The sequence below is a fragment of the Vanellus vanellus genome, assembly GCF_965231255.1.
Source record: "Vanellus vanellus genome assembly, chromosome: 8".
NCBI lineage: Eukaryota > Metazoa > Chordata > Aves > Charadriiformes > Charadriidae > Vanellus > Vanellus vanellus.
Genome location: NC_138913.1, coordinates 2,229,489 through 2,250,241, shown reverse-complemented (window position 1 = coordinate 2,250,241; position 20,753 = coordinate 2,229,489). Strand labels below are relative to the sequence as shown.

The window sequence follows — 20,753 nt, the reverse complement described above, 5'->3', positions numbered from 1 at the left end:
GATCAGGCAAAGGAAACTGAGGATGCTGAAAAAGGCTTGAAACAAATTTAAAAAGCTGTATCCATTTCTTATTCCCTGGTTTCATGTTTATGGGTAGGTTTGATTCTATTTGGGAAATTTATGAGCATACTTCTACTCCTATTAACAGATTTTATTTAATAGTAAAGGATTACCAATGTAAATCAAATAATGCATTAATTGTTCCCAGAACCAGTGACTCTGTACCTACTTGCCTATGGCCCTCCTGGTTTAGCCCGGCATGTTAAGCTGGAATAAACAACAGTTAACAACTCTACTGACATTCTTCTGTTTATATTTTGTTCTTTTTCCCCAGCCACAACCACTTAAGAGCAAACTTTAAAATTGCAACATATATTCTCTTATTGCCTGTAGGAAAAACAAGTTGTTGCTTATTATCTGGCTAGAAGTTTGAGACTTGCTAAGAGATGCGATTAGAAATGTTAATAAACCTGCTTCGCCCCGGAGCGGGCTGGTCTCTCCCCGAGGAGGGGCTGGATCCAGGCTGGCCACCTTCCCACCTGCGTGTGGGGGCGCAGACTGGCGTCCCAAGCGCCGAGAAGTTGGTTTCTCTGCCATTACCAACGGGAGGACTGACAAGATGTACAAAATGGGCCGTATTTCTCTCTGAGAAAGTCAGAGCATGGCTCAGCTGACAGCAGCTCACAGGTGCAGGAAAAGCTCATTTTTCACGCAAATAAACAGCAGCAGCACAGCTATGGTGGTGAGTGGCGTCCAGACCGGGGCGGCGTGTGCCCTTACCCGTGACTGCCTATGCGAAGGTAACACCGCAATGGAGCCATACCCGGTGTTGTATCATCTCGTCCCGGTGCAGTCCCTTTGCTCCTCGTGCAGTATCTTTTGATGTGTTGACACGTACAAGGGATTTTCCTGGTTCAAGCAAAACGATCCTATCCATCATCCAGCTCCAAGAGCCAGTGCTCTTAAATGGTCATAAGACAAGTCTGTCTCTGGTGGTTTTCCTTTTCCTTTTCCTTTTCCTTTTCCTTTTCCTTTTCCTTTTCCTTTTCCTTTTCCTTTTCCTTTTCCTTTTCCTTTTCCTTTTCCTTTTCCTTTTCCTTTTCCTTTTCCTTTTCCTTTTCCTTTTCCTTTTCCTTTTCCTTTTCCTTTTCCTTTTCCTTTTCCTCCCTCTCCTTTTCCTCCCTCTCCTTTTCCTCCCTCTCCTTTTCCTCCCTCTCCTTTTCCTCCCTCTTCTTCTTTTTCCACAGCCAAAGCCCCTATGAGCCCATGCAGTATACAAGTGCTATTAGAGTCACAGATCTAGCAGTTGCAATGGTGTTTCCATAAATCCTAATTTAGGCCAGGTGGGACAGGTTACTGAGTGAAATAGAAGTTGGCATAAATACCCTGCTTCAAATTTGCTTTCCACATTTGGAAGTGACAGTAGTTTTTAAAGTACAAAACTGGTTCTAGAGTCTGTAAATGTGTAGCTTAAATGTGACCGATGTAGTAGGCTTAATGTCCTCGGGGAAATTAGTTAATTTTTTCCTTCCTCCCTCCCTCACATACTTTTGGCCAATTATTTTAAAGAGTTGCAGATCCATCTTTGCCATAATTTGGACTTCATCGCTTTAAATCACATCAAGAGGACCTTTAGTCAACATTGGATTACCAGCACTCACCAAGACGTGCTGTGTGCTGGCCGAGCTCTTGCAGAGCGAGTAGGCTTTGGGGAGAGGAATCTCCTGCGTGCTGTGTCTTACTGATATCTGGAAAGTTTCTTGGGGCTTAATTAATCTTTCCTTACCAGGCGAAGTCAGGGTGAGTGGTTATGTGTTTCCACACAGGGAATTACGCAGAGATTCAGGGAACGAAGTTGTCTCCATCTTCCTAGGTTTCTTTTCACCTTCAAAGCTTTTTTTTTTGCAAACTCAAGCCTGCAAGTGATTTATTTTTGTTCTTCCTAGCAAAAATGTTTATATGCTCCCTTTTCCGGGCTAAACCTACAGACCCGATCCCCGCTCGCTCATCTGATCCCCCCCTCTGTCAGCCGCTGTGCGTTGCCAAGTGCAAATGCAGCGCTGTTTTCCCTAGAAATGATTGCCTTCGAGTCAACAGGGGTGAGCAGCTCTTACTATGTTGTATTATCGCTGCTTTAACTCCTCCGAAATCCCTTGGCATTACACAGGGTTGATATTTGCTTCATAGTGTTTTATGTAATTTGCATATAACCATGCCAGGAAAAGTACGCAACAGAGCTTACCTAAAGCTCAGCCAACTGATGTACCTGTGTTTTAGGAAGGCCCAAAATGTACCTTCTTAAGCCGCATAACATAGCGAGTACATAAATACACACACTTCGCAAATACTACAATGATTTTAAAAGCCCCTTTAGAGTGTGTCTGAGCACAAGTATGAGCGCGGATGTGTTACAGGGATGTGTTACGTGCATGCTTCCCTCCTGAATGATCTCGCCACACTTCTAACTTAGCCACAAGGTACAGCAAAACCGACCTCCTGCGATGGCCTTTTTGAAGTTTAAGTAACGGTTCTTTGGGATCCTTGAAGAAGATATTATACAAGTGCGATATTGTACTAGAAATACCAAACCCCATGGTGAATTCCAGAAACATGCAGTGCTTTGGTTTGGCTTCCTAAAAATGAAAACGTAATATACAAAAGTTAGTGTCTAACGACAGCTGGGTGTTAGGATAACAGTTGCCGTGTATAATACAGACATTTTGGGGGATATTTTGAGCACAACAGGCTCTGAGAACCTGTTGAATAATGTTTACAACATCTGCAGTGTTTTTATATGGGATGTGGTACAAGAGAACCCTACTGCCATGGTTACATCTGAATAAAAGTTTAAACCTGTTTTGTTATTCATAACAGAAAGAGAAAGCTGCAGCAGTTAAAGATATCTCAAAACTTTGGTCAGACACTTGAGCTCTTGGTTACTTGTGAGCATAAGTGTAGGTTCCCCTCTACTCTGCTCTCGTGAGACCCCACCTGGAATATTGCACCCAGCTCTGGAGCCCCCAACATAAGAAGGACATGAACCTGTTGGAGCGGGTCCACAGGAGGGCCGTGAAGTTGCTGTGAGGGCTGGAGCCCCTCTGCTGGGAGGACAGGCTGGGAGAGTTGGGGGGGTTCAGCCTGGAGAAGGCTCCAGGGAGACCTTACAGTGGCCTTCCAGTATCTGAAGGGGGCCTACAGGAGAGCTGGGGAGGGACTTTTTACAAGGGCATGTAGCGATAGGGTGAGGGGGAATGGCTTCAAACTGGAAGAGGGGAGATTTAGATGAGATATTAGGAAAAAAAATTTCACTATGAGGGTGGTGAGACACTGGAACAGGTTGCCCAGGGAAGTTCTGGAAGCTCCATCCCTGCAGGTGTTCAAGGCCGGGTTGGACGGGGCTGGGAGCAACCTGGGCTGGGGGGAGGTGGCCCTGCCCAGGGCAGGGGGTGGCACTGGGGGGGCTTTAGGGTCCCTTCCAACCCAAACCATTCTGTGATTCCTGGGTGGGAAGTGCTCCAGTGGGCAGGACTGCAGGAAGGCAGGGTACTGCTCCTTCACCTTCAGTGGATGCTGTCAAATTTAGGGAGACTATGACTATGACAATTCATATTTTTAGCTAGAGGTCTGTCTGTGCGTGGCAGTTAGTGATACAACGGGCCCCTGGTTCTTCCGCAGGGTGTGTACATCCGTGTGTCCTGGTTCCGGCAGGGATGGGGTTGATTTCCCCCCGGAGCCGGCAGGGGAAGCAGGTAGCCCATCCCAGGTGCCCCATGCCCGGCTATAAGAGGCGCTAGCCGGGGCGGGGGGGGGGGGCAGTCGCCACTCGGGGGCGGGCTGCGGTGGGACGGGTCGGTTGGTGCGCGGTGCAACGGTACTGTAATTGTGTTCTTATACTCCTTTATCGGTGTTATTGTTTTTCTTTCTTCTTCCCTTTGGCTGTTCTCTTAAATTACACCATTTCAACCCACAAGTTTTGCCCTTTTCTGCCAATTTTTCCCACAGCTGTGGGAGTCGAGCGAGCGGCCGCGTGGGTCTATTGCTGGCTGAGGCCAAACCACGACAGTGTGCCAACGTGGGTCAGTCTCTGATGCTATTAATTAAAAAGAGCAGGTTTGGGTTGGTTTTTTTTTTTTTCATTTTTAAACTTTTTATGAAACAGCCCAATGTAGGTATTTTGCTGACGTGTACCTTTCTTGAAAAGGTGCCCAGCTTCATTCTGGGCAGCTTCATGCACCCAGAAGATGACAAGAAATTCGTTTTGCCTCGCCTCTGTATTGAGGAGTCTCCCGGGACCGTAAAAATGGATTCCCGAGGTATTGGCGTATTGGTTTGCACTTGAGCAAAATACAATGTCACAGTGCTAGATAGGGATCAGAGTCATCTTAGTCTTCATCGGAACAGGTTTATTCTTTAACTACCACTTTCCACTGACTTTGGGGCAGCTGAAATTAGCTGTTATATGTTGAAACTGGTAGTTCATTGTGAACCATTGAAAAACACACGTAGTACCCTTTGGCTTGTTATCAGGCATTGCCCAATCCCGCACATCAACCGTGGCAGAAATAGCCACGCGTAATCGCTCATCTCATACCAAAGGTTTGAAGACTGTCTGAGTAAGAGGCTTTGTTCAGTTGGTATTGACAAATGACTGCTGCTTTTTTCCAGGAACTAACTTTGTGCTCAGCCAGCGTGCACTCCAGCGCTTCAGCTGACAGTTATTTTGGCATGGATTATCAGCCTCAGTGTTTTCCTCTGTGTCATCCACAATGTCTTGCAAAGCAATTTGTTAGGTTTTCGTGTCTCTCCATATACCCTTTGCAATTTTTTGTTCCGCAGCATTTAGCAACCTCCTTCACAGTCCCGTCAAACACAACCCCTGCCCGGCACTGATCACCCTTTCTAAATTGCTAACTGGGGTCTGCTGTCCTGGAGCTCTGCCACCCTCTGCTCACAGCTGCAGTGACTTCTGTGGGAGACGGCCCAGGTGGGGTTTGATCAGCTTGACGTGGACCCGCTGCGGGTGACAAGAAACGTAGCTCTGGACTCTTGGTTGTTTAATGCACTCCAACTCTTGCCTGCAGCCTTTAAATGCCTCCCAGGCTTCTTGTCAATTCATGCATTTGTAACTGAAAAGATAACCGCCGTACTCGCTGGCGAGGAAGGCATTGACCGGCAGCCCCCCTTCGCCTGCCGGCTCCTCTTCCCAGTGGCAGTACCTGGTTTATGGTCAGTTTTAGCGAAGAGTGATTTCCCATAATGAAGCATTAAACTTTTCACATACACAGACCAAGGCCAAACCTCTACTTCTGGTTGAGTGGTTTGTTAGCATCTGTGATGCGTAAGCCAGGGGTCTTTAGTTTGGACCATGCTGTTGGAAGAGTATTCTGTCAACGGCCTCCTTGGAGATGTCATTTATTTTTGTGCTTTAGTATGTCCCAGGATTTAGGGTCGGTCTAATTAACCCCTTCAGTTTCTCAAACTCCTCATTGAACTTGAACACGGGCAGGTTACCGGTTTGGGTAATTAGATTAAACTCCCATTTTCCCCACATTTACTAATCCAAGAGTAGGGGATTTTATGCCCCATCTTTTTCCTGCTAAGGTGAGCGTGTTGCTTAGGGGCTTGATGTATCTGTGATCTGCAGCTCAGTTACTTTTCGTTTCAGAACTGTTATCTCAGTTTAGCAGCATTTGCATCTTTGTCAGTTTAACTTTAAGCCTTCTACTTTTCTACTTTCTACTTTTTTTTTTTTTTTTTTTTTAACTTAAGGCTTTCTACTGCTGAAATCTTATGGCCGTACACTTCTAATATAGTCCCACTGTAGATCTGAGAGTATGTTTGTGCTCAGGCGATTGACACGACCCAAACAGCACTTCCACATGCCACAGGATTTAGCCAATGTGCACAAATCAATATTGTCTTCGAAGAGCAGCCTACAAATGCCCCATGCTTGGCATCAAGCCACCACTGCACGTGGGTTCTTCTCTTCCTCAAGACAACATTCTCCTGTAATATATTCACCTTTTTTCAGGCCTACACAAGAGGAAAGAATGCCGCATTTCCTCACGCCAACAACTGCGCCTCTTTTTTTGGTATGTTCAGTGAAGCCAAGAGCAGTGGCTCCACTTCAGCTCCTCTCTCGTTGCTGTCTCAGAGCAAAGGAAATATCTTCAAAGTGCTAAATGCACTCCTCAGAGACAACTAAAGACAGGTTTTCTTGTTGGCTCACCCGTGGGTTAGGAGAGCCGGGGCTGGTCTAGGTCCTTCCTCCTGTCTCCTTGGAGGGGAGTGATCCAGATGGCGTTTGTAGTCCTGTGCAGCTCAACATCATTTTGACTTGGTTCATGGACTCCCTGTCTGGGAGGAAAGCTCGCCGCCTGGTCTGACCCGCCGACCTCCTCGTGCCTGTGCCTTCTGCTCCTTCGGGCCCCGTATTGGCTTATGCACCTGCCTGTGATGACAGATTGATGAACACCCCAGTGGTTTCCAGATAATCCAACCTTCATCTGCTCTAACGTTGCTGATTATACCATGTAAGTGTCCCTCTGAGGAAGGAATGCTGTTGTCATCCCTTTCTCTACAGTCGGTCAATCTGGTTTGGTTCTTGTGCTCACTTCCACCATGCGTTGCCTTGGCTGGAGCGCGCTTCCCCACAGTGTGTGCAGTGACTCTACCGGGTTTTGTGGAGTTTACCTTTAATCTTCCTGTGCCTTTACATCTCGGATCTCTTCTCCTGTGTTATGGTGGAGTCCCAATGAGCTCTGCAGTCCCAGCTTCACACTGGGGACTTCCTTTTCTTGGCAAATTCAAATAGCTTTGTCAAAGAATAATAAAGAAAAATTCCACTTGCCAGCGTCTGAAGTTTTTTCTCCCAGCCTAACAACCATCTGGCCTCTCTGTAGCATCTTAGGGGGGCTCCAACATCCCAGTTTTGAATTTTCTGCCTTTTCAGTGACAATCTGATCCATCGATACTTTTGCTCGAGGGACCCATCCTTTTGCACCCCTGCTAAACTCATTCCTCCTAGGTGGTGTTTTTGTGTGAAACACAGAATTTATTACATTTCTTTCCTATGCTTTCACATCTTGATTAAATGAAAAATGTTAAAAACAGCAAGTGTTTCAAGATGGTCTGTTGTTGGACAGAGAGGCTGCCTTCCGATATCAGTCCTCCTTGTTGCTGGCGCTCATTGTCAGTAGATCGAGAAGGCTGTGCTGTTTAAACTATCTCCCGTATAGCCACATTTGCTAAAAATTTACAACTCATTTTTCCAGTCAGGATATTTTCTCGCAGCGTTTTATTCCTGCACCTTCACCGCAGGGTGACTCACCAGGAGAGCACGCGACCCTGAGTAACGCTCCCCGCGCAGCTGGTCCGTGTCCGCCCTCCCGACTGCGCGAGTCGCGCCGTGCACGCCGCGGCCGAGACCCAGATGGCCGCCACTGCCCGCGCTGCTCTCCCTTCTCCTTTGAACCCCTCTGGCTCTGCCTCTGTGGGCGCTGGTGGGACAGGGCCACAGGAGAGGTGAGCAGCGGTGGCTTTGTGCCTGATCCAGTCTAGCGGGCTCATCAGCCACCGCTTGTCTCTCTGTCTGTCATTTCTGCCCTGAGCTCAGAAACCAGTGCGGCGGCTGCTGGTGGAACCAGTTGTTCCCCTCCTCTTCCCAGTTCAGCTCTCCAGCTGGGTGAAGAGGGTGCAGCTCTCTCCTGTGTTTGCATCAAGGTCATCATCTAAGGATCTCCATCCCTTGTTTTCCGTGCTTTTTTACCGCGGATAGCCGCTTGTTCCTGTCCAAAGGGGCTAGAAAATGATACCTCTATTTTAAGTTACTAAAGAAGCCTGATTAGGTTACGCCTAACATGCTGTTATCATTATGAGTAGTCATCCAAACACAGAAAATGAGGGTCCAAGGTCAATATTTTGCAAAAGCAGAATTGTGCATCTCAAGGGCTTCGTTTCCAGTTAAAACCAGCATGGGAGGTTCAGAGTCAGAAAATGTTACGTAGCGAATAGCTTTTGCACTGAGCAGCCGGTCCCAAAGGACACCTTCAGATTGCAGGCAACCACCGCGGGACTTCTCTCAACAGATGACATGATCACAGGTGGCATAAACAGTCGGGATTTGACAGAGCGGTGAGAACTGGAGAGGTTTTCTCTGCCCGTAGTGCCCTGGAGATGGGAACGTGAGTCAAACTGCGCTTTTGGAGAAAAGCTGTGTGTGGAGCCGGTGACACTGAGTCACCGCGGTGAGCGGACACATCCCACCTCTCCCAGCGTGTGACTGTGAATGCATTTGCCGCCCCTTGTCCTTGTTGGACATGGAGCTCCACGCCTTCTCCTCTCCACGTGGCTTTTTGCTGCCAAGTCTGCGGCTCCACCAGCAGCTGCCCTTGCGCTGATTTGAGCAAGTCACCGTGTCACCTTGTCCCTTGCGGCGCGGTGGCAGTGACGATTCCTGTCCCCTGTGTGTTGTGCCTCTCAGAGAACGGCTGCGAAAGCTGCAGCCATGGCTTGGCGTGTAAAAATCGGGTATGACCGGCCGACTTGTAGCATATCTGCTTGATAAGAAGTGGGGTTTGCAGGACCCGGAGCCCCCAGAAGCCAGGCTGTAGCCAGAGCATCTCTGCATGGGCAGGTTGAGGCGGACCTGAGCTTGGGCTGGGGCTGGGGGGTGGACGGGGAGAGGGGCTGCGGGGGTGCGGGTCACCCCGGTCCCCGCGGTGACACAGCGCTCGGTGAATACTCACTGATGCTCTTCTTTGAGACTGGGGTATTTCTGGGGATGAATCACTAAGACGGCCTGTGCAGCAAACGTGATAGATGCACAGTAGTGCTGTAAATCGATTTATGCATCTTTTGGCTCCTGGAGGATCCGTCGCAAAGGGGAAGTACCGTAGTTTTTCCCCGGGGCTGGATGAGCCCGCTCCCGGCCGGGAGCCGCGCGCCGCACTGCTCCGTCCCTACGGACACCGGCTTTCAGCTGCACGGGGTCTCGGCAAGGGTCCCACGGATGTCAGGCCCCCATATGGCTCTTTCCTAATACAGGATGTTTGGGGGTTTTTTCCAACAACCACTTGAAATAAGAATAAGCGATGCAGAGTTTTGACAGGTCTGTCTGGTTTGATAAGCTAAAGGACGGTACCGAATGCGTGAGAAAGGACGGAAAGGATGCGCAGCCCGGCTGCGCGCTGCCGGACACCTTTGGCATTTGGGAGTAGATGATGACTACGTAGGATTTAAAGCACTGGAGACTAAATTTCTCCGGTACTGTCAGACGGCTTGTGTTTCATTTCAGGGCACAGAGACAGCGGTGTCCTTCTGAACGCCGCAGGGGTTGACCCAGACTGAGATACCCCCGTAGAGGAAATACACCCGGGCACTGCTGGACTGCGCGTACGCCGGTGATGGACAGCGAGGTTTCTGTCTTTTATGTAGTTGATTTTAATATTCTGTATATTTTTTTCTAGATACTGTTAGAAGTTGCGTAGCGAAGCTCTTCTTCAGCTGTCCCCTGAAGGGCCATTACTGCTTGTACAGTAAATCCAGTTTCACCCTCGTCAGCCGACAGCCTCCGCTGTGGATCCACATCATGTTCCTCTTCCAGCAGGTGCGTGCAGTCCAAATCAGTGGCACCTCTATATTATTAACGTTGCACCTGGAAAAAAATATATTAATGGTTAATCTCTTTAAATATGCGTGATTGTAATATATCGTGATTTCTCAGAAAGTCTTTGTAGCAGGCTGAAGTGATTTTGCAGTTTATAAGTTTTTCCTCTTTCTATTAAATCCAACAAATTCAAACTGTTTGGGGAGATTACAAAGTCTGGAGATAAAAACGTGGGACCAAACCTTATCGGCCTCATTCAGGCCAAACGTCCGGTACATCCCAGGTGCTTTGCAAAGGAAGAGGCGCACTGCAGTGGAGTTGCAGGGGAGCAGAATCACCGGCGGAGGTCGGAGGCACAGCGCCCACCGGGAGTTTTTACTGCCGAAGTTTTGACTGAGAGAGAGTTGCAAATCCGCTCAGCGCTGCTCTCCTACCAACCCTAAAGCTATTTTCTCACGTTTAATACCGTTTCCAAATACAGCCCAGCTTTTGGACATAGGTGGGATTTCCGAATAGGTTACAAACAGTATGAAATTGTAAGAGAAAACCGTACATTCACACTCCAAGATGAAACAGATGGCTTTTGTGTGAAAATAGTAACGTGCAGTCTCTTAACCTATGCGGAGCCGTTCTCCGCAGTTCATCCCACCCTAATGCAACCTTAGAAATACAAAGGATTTCTCTGAAATTTAAAACACGCGCAGCGAGTTACGCTGGGAATTTAACAGCTCGAATCACGCTTCCCTGTGTTCGTTCCTAGAAATAAATACAAAAGCCGTTTGTCAAAAACGTGGGTCAGCAGGAGGTGGTCGGGGAAGGAGAGGACAGCGGCAGAGCAGAGCAAAGGAAGCAGAGAGCAGAGGCAGAAACAGGAGCGAGAAGACAAGGTGAAAGGGGAAAATAAAGGTGGTGGATCACTCCGTAAATGAAAACCCGAAGAAAGCGGTTGAATTTTAACAGGACCTAGAGAGAATAAATGAATTATGTTACGAAGGTATCGTTTTATTGCTGACGAGAGGAAAACAGATGTTGGAAAATACGGACAAAAGTACTAAAGGGCACAAAAACGAGAAAGGAGGAGCAGCAGCCGAGGAGGCGGGGGGCGGAGGTGGCACGCTTCGCTCCCGCTGCGCGGCCGCGGCCGACGGATTTTAACACGCTGACCTCTGCTCTGCCTGTGCTTCATGGCTTGAATCAGTTCCACCGACAACGTAATCCCTCATTCCACCTTTAATCCCCGGTGTCTCGCCTTTTCCTGATGCATTTTTCATTGGAAAACCTCTCCCTTTAACCCCTTCCCAGATTACTCTGAATTTGGCCCTGCCAGTTCCATCTTTTGTCGGGACTATTGAGCTCCGCAGAGTTACATAAAATATATTTATAGTGTGTTAATAATGAGTGAAATGAAAGGCTGGTGATAAAAATGTAGTTTTCAGCAGATCCATCATAGATTCACAGACAGACGACTAATATATGGTTTCTGAAGGTTTCAATACCAATAACCATATTTTTATTCCTTTTTTGCCAGTCGCTCCATATTCTGCGTGACATCGCATTCTGCAAAAGAAAAAGCGAGAAGAGAGACTTTTTCTCTCGGGCCTCCCAAACAGATCCTTAACTTCATGAACCCGCTTTCTATTGAATTTTAAAAATATCAGTGAATAGTTACATCATGTTTCGAAATCCTTGGATAGAAGTTGTGAAATGGCAAATTATTAGCGCAGGGCAGTGCGAAGGGAACACGTCAGCGGAGAAATTGTCTTACAGTTCAGCGACGATTAACAAAAGGGAAAAAAATCAGAATAAGGGGTGCTGTTAGAGAGGTTATTTGATAGGCAGGATGTTAGTTTCGCAGATTCATTCATTAAACTCATCCTCTAGGGCTATATGATTGATGGGTTAATTTCCCTCATCAGGCGGGACAGTGTCACGCCGCTGCGGTCGCACCAGCGAGCACGGGGCTGTCTGACGGGTCCCTTCCTAACACCGCCCCTAGAGTCCCTCGTAAATTTGCCAAACATGAACTAATTGGGCTGCCGTTTCCTCGTGCCAGCGGCTGCCCGGAGCTGACTGCTTCTCCCTGTTAATTCGGACAAAATGATGCGGCTGTTTCTGACAGCTTAGCTGGAAAAAAATGCATTGCCTCAGCCACAAGAAAACCCCTGGGTGAGTCTGACTGAAGCGTGTCTGTGTCAATGGGATGGCACAGAGCGCGATTGGGATTGTTGGGTCGCTGTTTGGAGAGAGAAGAACAAATGTCCATCCAGGAAACCTACGTTAAAAGGACATCATTCGTATTGCGAAATCAAATGCTTGAAATATGGAAAATCAGATCTGCTTGTACACTCTTAACTTGGCTCCTGCATGCAAACGCATTTTTTAATTACAAGATCATGTAGTAGATGTAGTAGGGGCAGAAACGCTAAGCTCTCTCAGCCGCAGTAGAGTTCTTGTATAAACTGACCACAAAGTCAATGCTACAATGAAGAACTTCATGCCTCTGTGGAAAGGCACCTGGGAGTCCTGGATGCCCACGAGCCAGCAATGTGCCCTGGTGGCCAAGAAGGCCAATGGCATCCTGGGGGGCATCAAGCAGAGTGTGGCCAGCAGGTCGAGGGAGGTCATCCTCCCCCTCTGCTCTGCCCCAGTGAGGCCACATCTGGAGCACTGTGTCCAGTTCGGGGCTCCCCGGGTCAAGAAGGACAGGGAACTGCTGGAGAGGGTCCAGCAAAGGGCTACGGAGATGATGAGGGGACTGGAGCATCTCTCTGATGAGGAAAGGCTGAGGCACTTGGGTCGTCTTCATCTAGAGAAAAGAAGACTGAGGGGGGATCTTATCAATGCTTATCAATCCTTAAAGGGAGGCTGACGGGGGGTGGGAACAGTCTTTGTTTAGCGGTTCCCAGTGACAGGACAAGAGGGAACGGGCACAAACTGGAGCACAGGAAGTTCCATCTCAACCTGAGGAGGGACTTCTCTCCTGTGTGGGCGGCAGAGCACTGGCACAGCTGCCCAGAGGGGGGGTGTCTCCCACTCTGGAGCCATTCCAAACCCGCCTGGAGGTGTCCTGTGCCACTGCTGGAGGTGCCTCTGCTCTGGTGGGGGGTGGCACTGGGGGAGCTCCAGAGGGCCCTTCCAGCCCCCACCAGTCTGGGATTCGGTGGAATACTGCAATAATTCAAGGCAGGATAACTTGTATCCTTGCTGCTCTTTGAAACACAGAGCTGTGGAGGTGAGAGCACCTCCGCATGGGTTTCATCTTGTTTTGTGAACGTTCAGGGGCTGAAAATTCCTGTACTCTGCCAGCAACATCTCTGTTGAACCTATTCTGAGGACGGTTCTTTTTTTCCCCTGCATTTCATCCCGCTGTCTGTTCAGCGCAGTCGCAAACATCGCACGGTTACTCTTCCCCGCAGAGGGACCAAGAGCTGCAGCCGGCTCCGAATTGCCACACGCAGACCTGCAGCGGAGCCAAGCGCCTCTCCGCATTACCTGTACGTGACCTGTTTTATCCAAAAAGACGTGTGTCACTGAGACCCACACCTGGTTCACAGAGGCCAGCGCTGCTCCCATTGGGATAAAGTAGCATTTCAATACCAACATGACGTGCAAGTTGCTCTGCAGAGTGGTGGTTGGTAGATAATCTTTGGTGAGCCACAGACTTTAAGGACATGTAACGTACAATAAAAAACCAGCCCCAAAGGGAATGAAATATTTGAGGATTTCTCTAATTGTGTGCATAATGATCCAACGTAACTCCTTACGGGGAAATGAACTAATCCCTGGTTATTCGCATGGCCGTCCCACCGGAAGCACAAGATGCTCTTTGTTAATGGCCAAGTAAAAAACGCTTGAAGTCCTGTTTTCAACATTTTTTTTTCAGAGCTTGTTTGCAGAACCTTTGTCCATACAGAGTAATTCTGTGCAAGTCCTTAAGGCCCTGTGGGAGAAGACACAGCTCAAGGGGACGCACAGTTTTGAAACTGCCATGATCCAGTCTACGTTTCCACACCAAAAGGTAAGCTTGGCTTTTTTCTCAGGAAAAAAAAAAAAAAATAGTTGAAGAACTTTGCCCTGACTTTTAGAACAGCTGTACAAAGACCTTTGCCATAGCTGCAGCAAGTCTTTTCTGTGCTCAAATTGTGAAAGACAAAACCCCTTTCCCTGCTCCTTCCCCTTCTTTCCCTTCGCTCCGGCGTCTTTAGAGCATTTCCACTTACTGACGTGCCGAGTCCTCTTCTCCTGGATGGCCACACAGCGACCCACAGTGCGTGCCTCCGACCTCCCAGCTATATGAAGCGCGCGGCTTGTGGGGTGGTTGAAAAACCTTCACGGGCTGTTACGTTTTCAACCTCCGCAGAGGGTCCACAGTGTTGTTTTGTACTGGGTTTTGAAAGCCCTGCAGGCTTGTTCTCCACCCCCTCCCACACGCTCCACGTGGATTGTTCCCAACGTGATGAAAACTAGTGATGCTACATATGGATTTTTCTCCTGCTGGCAGTTTCAGACTCTAGATTCAGATTAGCTGCCACTGCGGGCCGTTTGGCAGCCACTGGGCAATGCACCTAGTTAAACACGGACTGGGATTTTATGGAAATGATCATTTGCACAAGCACCGTTAGTTACCCCCATCAGTTTAAAAGATTACTTTTTCAAATCTTTTTACTGTCTCTGGGATTTCAGCGAATGCTGTTTCAAAGCTATTAATCAGGCTTCTTGGAAAAGGACGCTGTAGGATTGTAAAACAAATATCTGTGTATTCCTGAACATCTCCATCCGGCTCAACTGGATGAAATGAATTGTCAAACATGATTTTAAAATACTCTCTCTCAGAATATTGTACGCATGACGACGTCTGATAGAATAAGATTAATTTGCTAAGGTTATGGCTGATTTAAAAAATGGAGTTTCGTTAGAAACACTTTCTGAACCCCCAAGATAATGTTGGATTGAAGCGGGAGCTCCTGCTGCGGCTTCTAAGAGGAGTAGGGGACCCCCACATCTGAGACCCACCTTTTTGGGGCAGTTTTACTTCGACACAGCGGAGCTTGCACTAAGTATTTCAGCTGCTATTGAAATCCTAGCCTGGCTCATCCCAAAGGCATTACAACTGCTTTTCTGTTCCATGCTGGCTTCGCTTGAGCCCGTGCCAAGATCCACCAGACCAAAGTCGGAGCTGGTGGAGCGTTAAAGGAGTTTGGGGTGAATAAAGAGCTTAGGGAAGAGCGTGCCTTCGTGGGTAGGATTAGATGTCGTGCATCGTGCGCACACAGTCCGCAAAACATGTCCGACACCCCAGAAACGTGACTAGTCTCCAGCGCGTCGGTTGCATAATCCTACTACTGCGCAGATACAGCATTTGGCCTATTTTGGCAGCTTCCGTCACTCCGTGACAGTATGAGTATCTCTGAGTTCCCAAAATAGCAGAGCTGGAAAATGAGATACCGATCTTCACTGATTTAATGAATTAAGCAGTGAATGGAAGTTTGGGAACTCCGGGAGCTGCAGATTGCCTAACAGCCTTCGGAGGCTGAGACAGTCCGGCAGATGTAATGGTAGAAGACTGTAGCGTTCAGCCCTGGGCTCCGCAGGGCGCTGCTGGCTGCGCTTTCTCCTTCTTGGTTTTGCTTATTAATCCAGAACCTGAGTTTGTTTCTAGCGCAATTTCTATTCGGTTTACTGAGAGAAGTCCCATCGAGTTTTCTGGGAGCGAGACCTCCGCCTGCCATAAGGAAGGTTTCCTTTGGCTTTTACATCCCCAAAAAATCCAGCCGGAGCCTTCCCGGCACGACCTAGTCCTTGCGTTGCTTGACAGACTGAGCTTCCCCCGTAACCTGAAATTTTCATTTCAGAAGTTCTTCGCACTGCTAATAGAACTTCAAATATTGGGAACGATTTGACAAAATTATTGTGGTTGTTAATATTATTCCTCTGCCGGTAGTGCTGCAAGCAAAATTTTGGGGGTGGGGTTGTTTCAATGAGTGCAGCACTTTTGAATTAAAATATTTTTAAATCTGTCGATACAAACGCAGTGTCAGCATCCTGTGTGATATTTTATATTAAGTTTTCCACGTCGTGTGGCAGCAATATCTGAGCACTGTGTCAGAATTGAGGGATTTCTGTGCTGTGAGCATGTGGGGCAGGTCCGACCCCCAGCAACCGAAAGGAGCCGCAGAGGAGTCCACGCTGCCACGCGGCTCTGCGAGCGCTCCGCTTTTGCCCTCTGTGGCTGACCCAGAGCAAATGAATTTAGAATTTAGACTTTTTTTTTTTTTTTTAATATATATTCTAAAGTGTTTTGCAAACCTGGAGAAGAAAATCTATTGCATCAATGATTTATTTGATTTGATCAATGATTTATTCCAGAGTAAATTCTGAGAAATAGTTTCAGATTTACATCACTGTGAGCCGTTTCTGAATTTGGCCCGGGACGCGCGCGCGAGGAATTGCGGCGAATACCTGGCTTACGGAAAAGCATGTCGTGTTTCACTGGGCAGCCTGTTCATGCCACAAAAAATATTTATACAACACGGCTTCAGATGTGCCAGAAATTAAGCATTTCCAGATGTACATCCTCACAGATTTCCGCTTGGTTGCTTCATAGCTCTTTATCAAAGTACACGCAGGCCACATTACAAAAACTAAGCCGGTTTTGAGCTCGTTGCCGAATTCTTTGTGTTGACTCATGCTGTGTCAGAAGAGCGAGATGGTGACTACTTTACGAGCCCCATGTGATGCCTTAGGAGGGTCTTTTGTCGAGCAGCCTTGCAAGAGAACAATTAACATTTTTAAGCCCTTGTTCGGTCTGCTCTTCCCTCTCCTTTGTTTGCTGTCTCTGTTTACGCAGCGGAAAGAAGCGCCACGTTTTCACAATGGAGTCACTGAAGTTTTCAGGACGAGGGAGCATGGGAATGAGGTAAATCTCTCCTCCCCAATTAGGCTTTTTCCTTGTGCTTCCCCTCCTGAAATAAGTGGCTTATTGCAGATTATTTCGAGCGTACTAGAGTACAGAGTGGAAAAGAAAGATTGCTGCGTTGATATTTCAGTGATATTTGTTCTCTTTCAGTCTAGAGTTGGCTCATTGCAGCCACTAACGAGATTTTTCCCAGGGTGGAGAAACTCCTAGGCTTTTTGTTCAGTGTGATCCACGTGCCCTTATAATGTCCTGCACGGACCCGGAGAGCGGTACCATCCTTATTTTGCCCATCTTGTGTCCTCCCAGATGCCACAGCAGGAGGAGGACCAGGGGCAGGTCGGGGCACGGCGCATCGCTGGCCGCGCTCTGCTCTGCCGTCCCCTGCTCGCAGGGACGTCTGCCCCTCCATCGGGAGCCCGCAGCCGAGAGGAGACCCTGGTGGGGGGTTGGCGTGGTCTGTCCCTCCTGAGGACTGCGCTCTCCTCCTGGGGGGGGAGTCTGCTCGGGATCCCACATCACGCACCAAGCGTGGGAGGGGAGGCAGGGAGCCTCAGACTGTCAGACCCACTGCCCACGGGCCGGCGGGAGAGACACGGAGAGAAGATGCACAGCGCTCCCGTGCACAGCACAGCAGCCAGCTGAGTTCCTCGAATGTATAGAATTTCTCTTCAGAGGAAAACAAGAACTTCAGCAACGCATAAAGAGCCCTTACAGAGCAAACTAATCAAGTTTTACTCGTGATCCCCAGTATAAACCAGTTTGAGCACGCTGGGAGAGGGCAGCCCAGCAGCCGACTGCACAGAGGTACGGACACAGCCCTGACCGCAGGGAAAGGCACAGGAGGTGTGAAGAACTTCTCTCCTGTGTGGGCGGCAGAGCACTGGCACAGCTGCCCAGAGAGGGGGGGAGTCTCCCACTCTGGAGCCATTCCAAACCCGCCTGGAGGTGTCCTGTGCCACTGCTGGAGGGGCCCCTGCTCTGGTGAGGGGTGAGGCTGGGAGAGCTCCAGAGGGCCCTTCCAACCCGGACCGGTCTGGGATTCTGTGCTTGCACAGCCGAGCGTTAGGAGGGAGCCCACCGAGGTGGCCAGCGGGTGCAGGGACATCCCTGCCGCAGCCCAGCTGCTCGTCTCCCACGCGAGGATGGAGGGAAGCGCTGGGGTCTGGGGCTGCTGCCTGCAGCACCCTCTTGCAAGCAAAGCCAACCTGTGTCCGAGACCTTCAGCACATGGGCATTGTCTTCCCGTGTGTTGTGAAGCCCATTCCTCCGCTGGAAAGGGAAGAAATCTGTGGTCATTTGGAGCTCCTCAGCTGATGAGTCATGCTCCTCGTTCTGCTTTGCCATCCTTCTTTCAGACAGCCTAAACCCCATCCTCCAGCATGGAGAGGGTGGGGGTACACGAGAGCCCCTGTTCATAGAGTCACAGAACGGTTTGGGTGAGAAGGGACCTTGAAGCCCCCCCAGTGCCCCCCCCTGCCCTGGGCAGGGCCACCTCCCCCCAGCCCAGGCTGCTCCCAGCCCCGTCCAACCCGGCCTTTAAAACTCAACGTTTGGCTCAGCTGAGCTTGTTATCCAGGGCGACGGCCGGAGGTCTGAAGTGGTCTTGGGCATTTGGAAAATAGCATTTTCCTGGCTGTTTCCCAGGTTGAAAGAGGCCGGGGAGGAGAGACGCCGTGCTGCCGGGTCGCCCCGAGCCAGCCGGGCTCCTGCTCCCTCTCCTTCCCTAAAGCTCGTCTGAAAAGGCCCAAATGGGACAAGTCCGTCCTCTGCACAGCTCTGTGCAGTGCGTTGAACTAATGTCCCTGGCAAGGGATGGCATTTTCCTCTCTGACTGCGTAAATCCGTGTTTTCTTTGGGCTGCTGCGTGCGGCGTTGCAGAGCCGAGGAGACCCCACGCAAATAAATAGAGGAGTGTTTTCTGAGCCGTCCTGGCAATTCCCTTTGTGTTTGCAGGGAGTAACTTGGTTGCTGTTCTTTTACACCACCGTTTGTTTAATTGGGAGATCATAATCTGTTTTAAAATTAAATTGCAGGGTTTAAAATACACTGAATTATGCAGTTTTATTAATCGCCTCAAAAATAGTACCCTCTGGTTTTTCCCGTACTTGAAGCTGCAAGTATACTTCCCGTAGGTTTCTTTGATCAAGTCGGACATTCCGTTTACTTTGCAGATGCACAATCCTTACTTCCCTGCCTTGTCACTGGCAGAGTAATGTCACATTTACCTGGGCGTGTTTCGTGTGAGGTAAATCAACCCTGTCATTGCTGGGGTTTTGGAAATGTTCACGTTAACATTTACTTTAAACATTTGTGTTAGCGCTTCACGCGGGTGGTTGGGTTCAGAGCCGCTGTTCTTTCTTTAAAAAAAAAAGAAAAAAAGAAAAATGAAGTGGTCCCCAGCCACCAACTCCTGCTGTGATGGGGGATCCGGATGGACAGCGCTGTTAGCAGAGACCGCTGCCTTCCGAATCGTTGAAAAAAGTCCTGAGAGAGGGTTGGAGGTAATCAAGGTGGTTCAGCTGGTGGGAGACGTGCTGGGCAGGACCGCTGAGCGCACTGCTGGCGGCAGTGTTGAAGAGAAAAAAAAACACCTAGACCAGTCTTCTGCCTCCTACTGACTTATTTTTCATATATATATATATATATATTAGCTGCCACCAATGATAGAGAGAGAGATCCGTCCTGCTCAGCACTTGTTGCCCCGGTAGGTGATTTGCCCATGGGAGACAGATGGAAGAGGACACTCATCAGTGCCCGCTGTGCATCCCTTTGTGATTTCGGGTTGCGAGCTGTTAACCATGCAGCGGTTCACCTCGTGAGTGACTTTGTTGTCTCTCGTTATCGGCCTAGGACCTGGACCACGTGCAGATGCACCTGGAAGAAGTGAGGTTCTTTGATTTATTCGGCTACAGCGAGGAAGCGGGAACTTGGCAGTGCTTCATGTGCAATAACCCCGAAAAGGCAACAGGTAAGTGGTCTGCCTTCGTCGCTGGTGGGCTGTGCGCGGTGGGCGGAGGATGGAGCGGAGCTCACAGGTAACGCTGCGTCTCTGCTGATGGTGGCAGAGGTTGGGGAAAAGGGAGAGCAAACCCTCCAGCATAGCATAGGCGGTGTCTATTTTAACTGGAATTCTCCATTAAACTCCTCTTGTCTGAGCATCTCTGGTGAGATATAGTGTCAAGCACAAACCTTATTTGGTGTGTGCTTAGAGGGATACGATCCAAAATTAATGCGGACTCATAAATCTGCATGACTACTACCCCCTGGGGAGCGGGAGGGACCTGCACCATCGTGCAGTGTCCAGATAAAGGAGCTGCATCTGCTGGACCATGTCGCAGGTCCTCTGGAAGACTGCGCAGGTGCCACGTGTCAGGGGACATTGCCGTAGATACTACACCTGATTCATATTTTCTTCCTTCTCTGAATTATTTGCTTTAATATAATTGAATCCATAGTACGCATCTTCTTAGGAATGAGGCACTCTTTAACAACAGCCATAATACTTCAGCTATATTAGAAAACAGGGTGAGTGGAAAACACACTTTTTCCCAGGTAAAAGATCCCGGTGACCTTTTTTTTTTTTTAAGCTTTCTGATACCCATGTGTTTTAGATCAGTGAACTGAAATTTAGAGGAATGCCCTTTTTCTTAGATGTTTTTTGCCACTCTGTAAAAGCCTGCACAATTCTGGCCAAGAATTTTGAATATTTGGGCCGAGCCTTTGAATAATTGGTTGTTTCAGCTATTTATTTTAACAGCTAGCATCTCTTTAGATTTCATCAGCCCTGAATTTAGTAAGTCTTGCAAGAGTGGCACAGCCTCTGCTGCAGGCCGGGCTGCCCGCGCTCGTTTCATGGGTGTTTGACCATATTCCTCCTTCCACAACTCTCGTGGGACTCAACGACCATACAAGAAATCACGCTTTGAGCTGAAATTTCATCTCAGCACCGTGGTCTGGCTGTGGTTTGTCCATCACGTCGGTGACAGACGTATCTACAAGCTACAAGGAAAAGCAATCTGTTTTGCTTAAAATTTCAAAGCTTAATGAACTAGCTTTGTTTTGAATTTTCAAAGACATTTAACTAGTCCAAGAAGGGGAATGTTTGTAGCAAGCTATTGATGATGCTGGCAGGGCAGCTGTATTAGAGCCAACAGGATGCAGGTGGCAAAGGCAATCCTTGGGGGTGACATGGGGCACTGTTTCCCTGTTGATGCCATGGGTTTTGCTGAT

General features: G+C 48.8%; 1 protein-coding gene across 2 annotated transcripts in view; it reads left to right on the top strand.

The window, feature by feature from the left end:
- VEPH1 (ventricular zone expressed PH domain containing 1) overlaps positions 1-20,753 on the top strand; it is a gene marked incomplete at both ends in the record, with an annotated part of 85,584 nt that overhangs the window by 49,280 nt on the left and 15,551 nt on the right. Inside the window, 3 exons of one of the 2 annotated variants that reach the window (XM_082487149.1) lie at positions 9,468-9,607; positions 13,491-13,625; positions 19,374-19,491. In XM_082487149.1, the coding sequence (XP_082343275.1) occupies positions 9,468-9,607; positions 13,491-13,625; positions 19,374-19,491 (393 nt within the window). The remainder of the gene's footprint in view (positions 1-9,467; positions 9,608-13,490; positions 13,626-19,373; positions 19,492-20,753) is intronic. The other variant, XM_082487150.1, reaches the window with a different exon arrangement.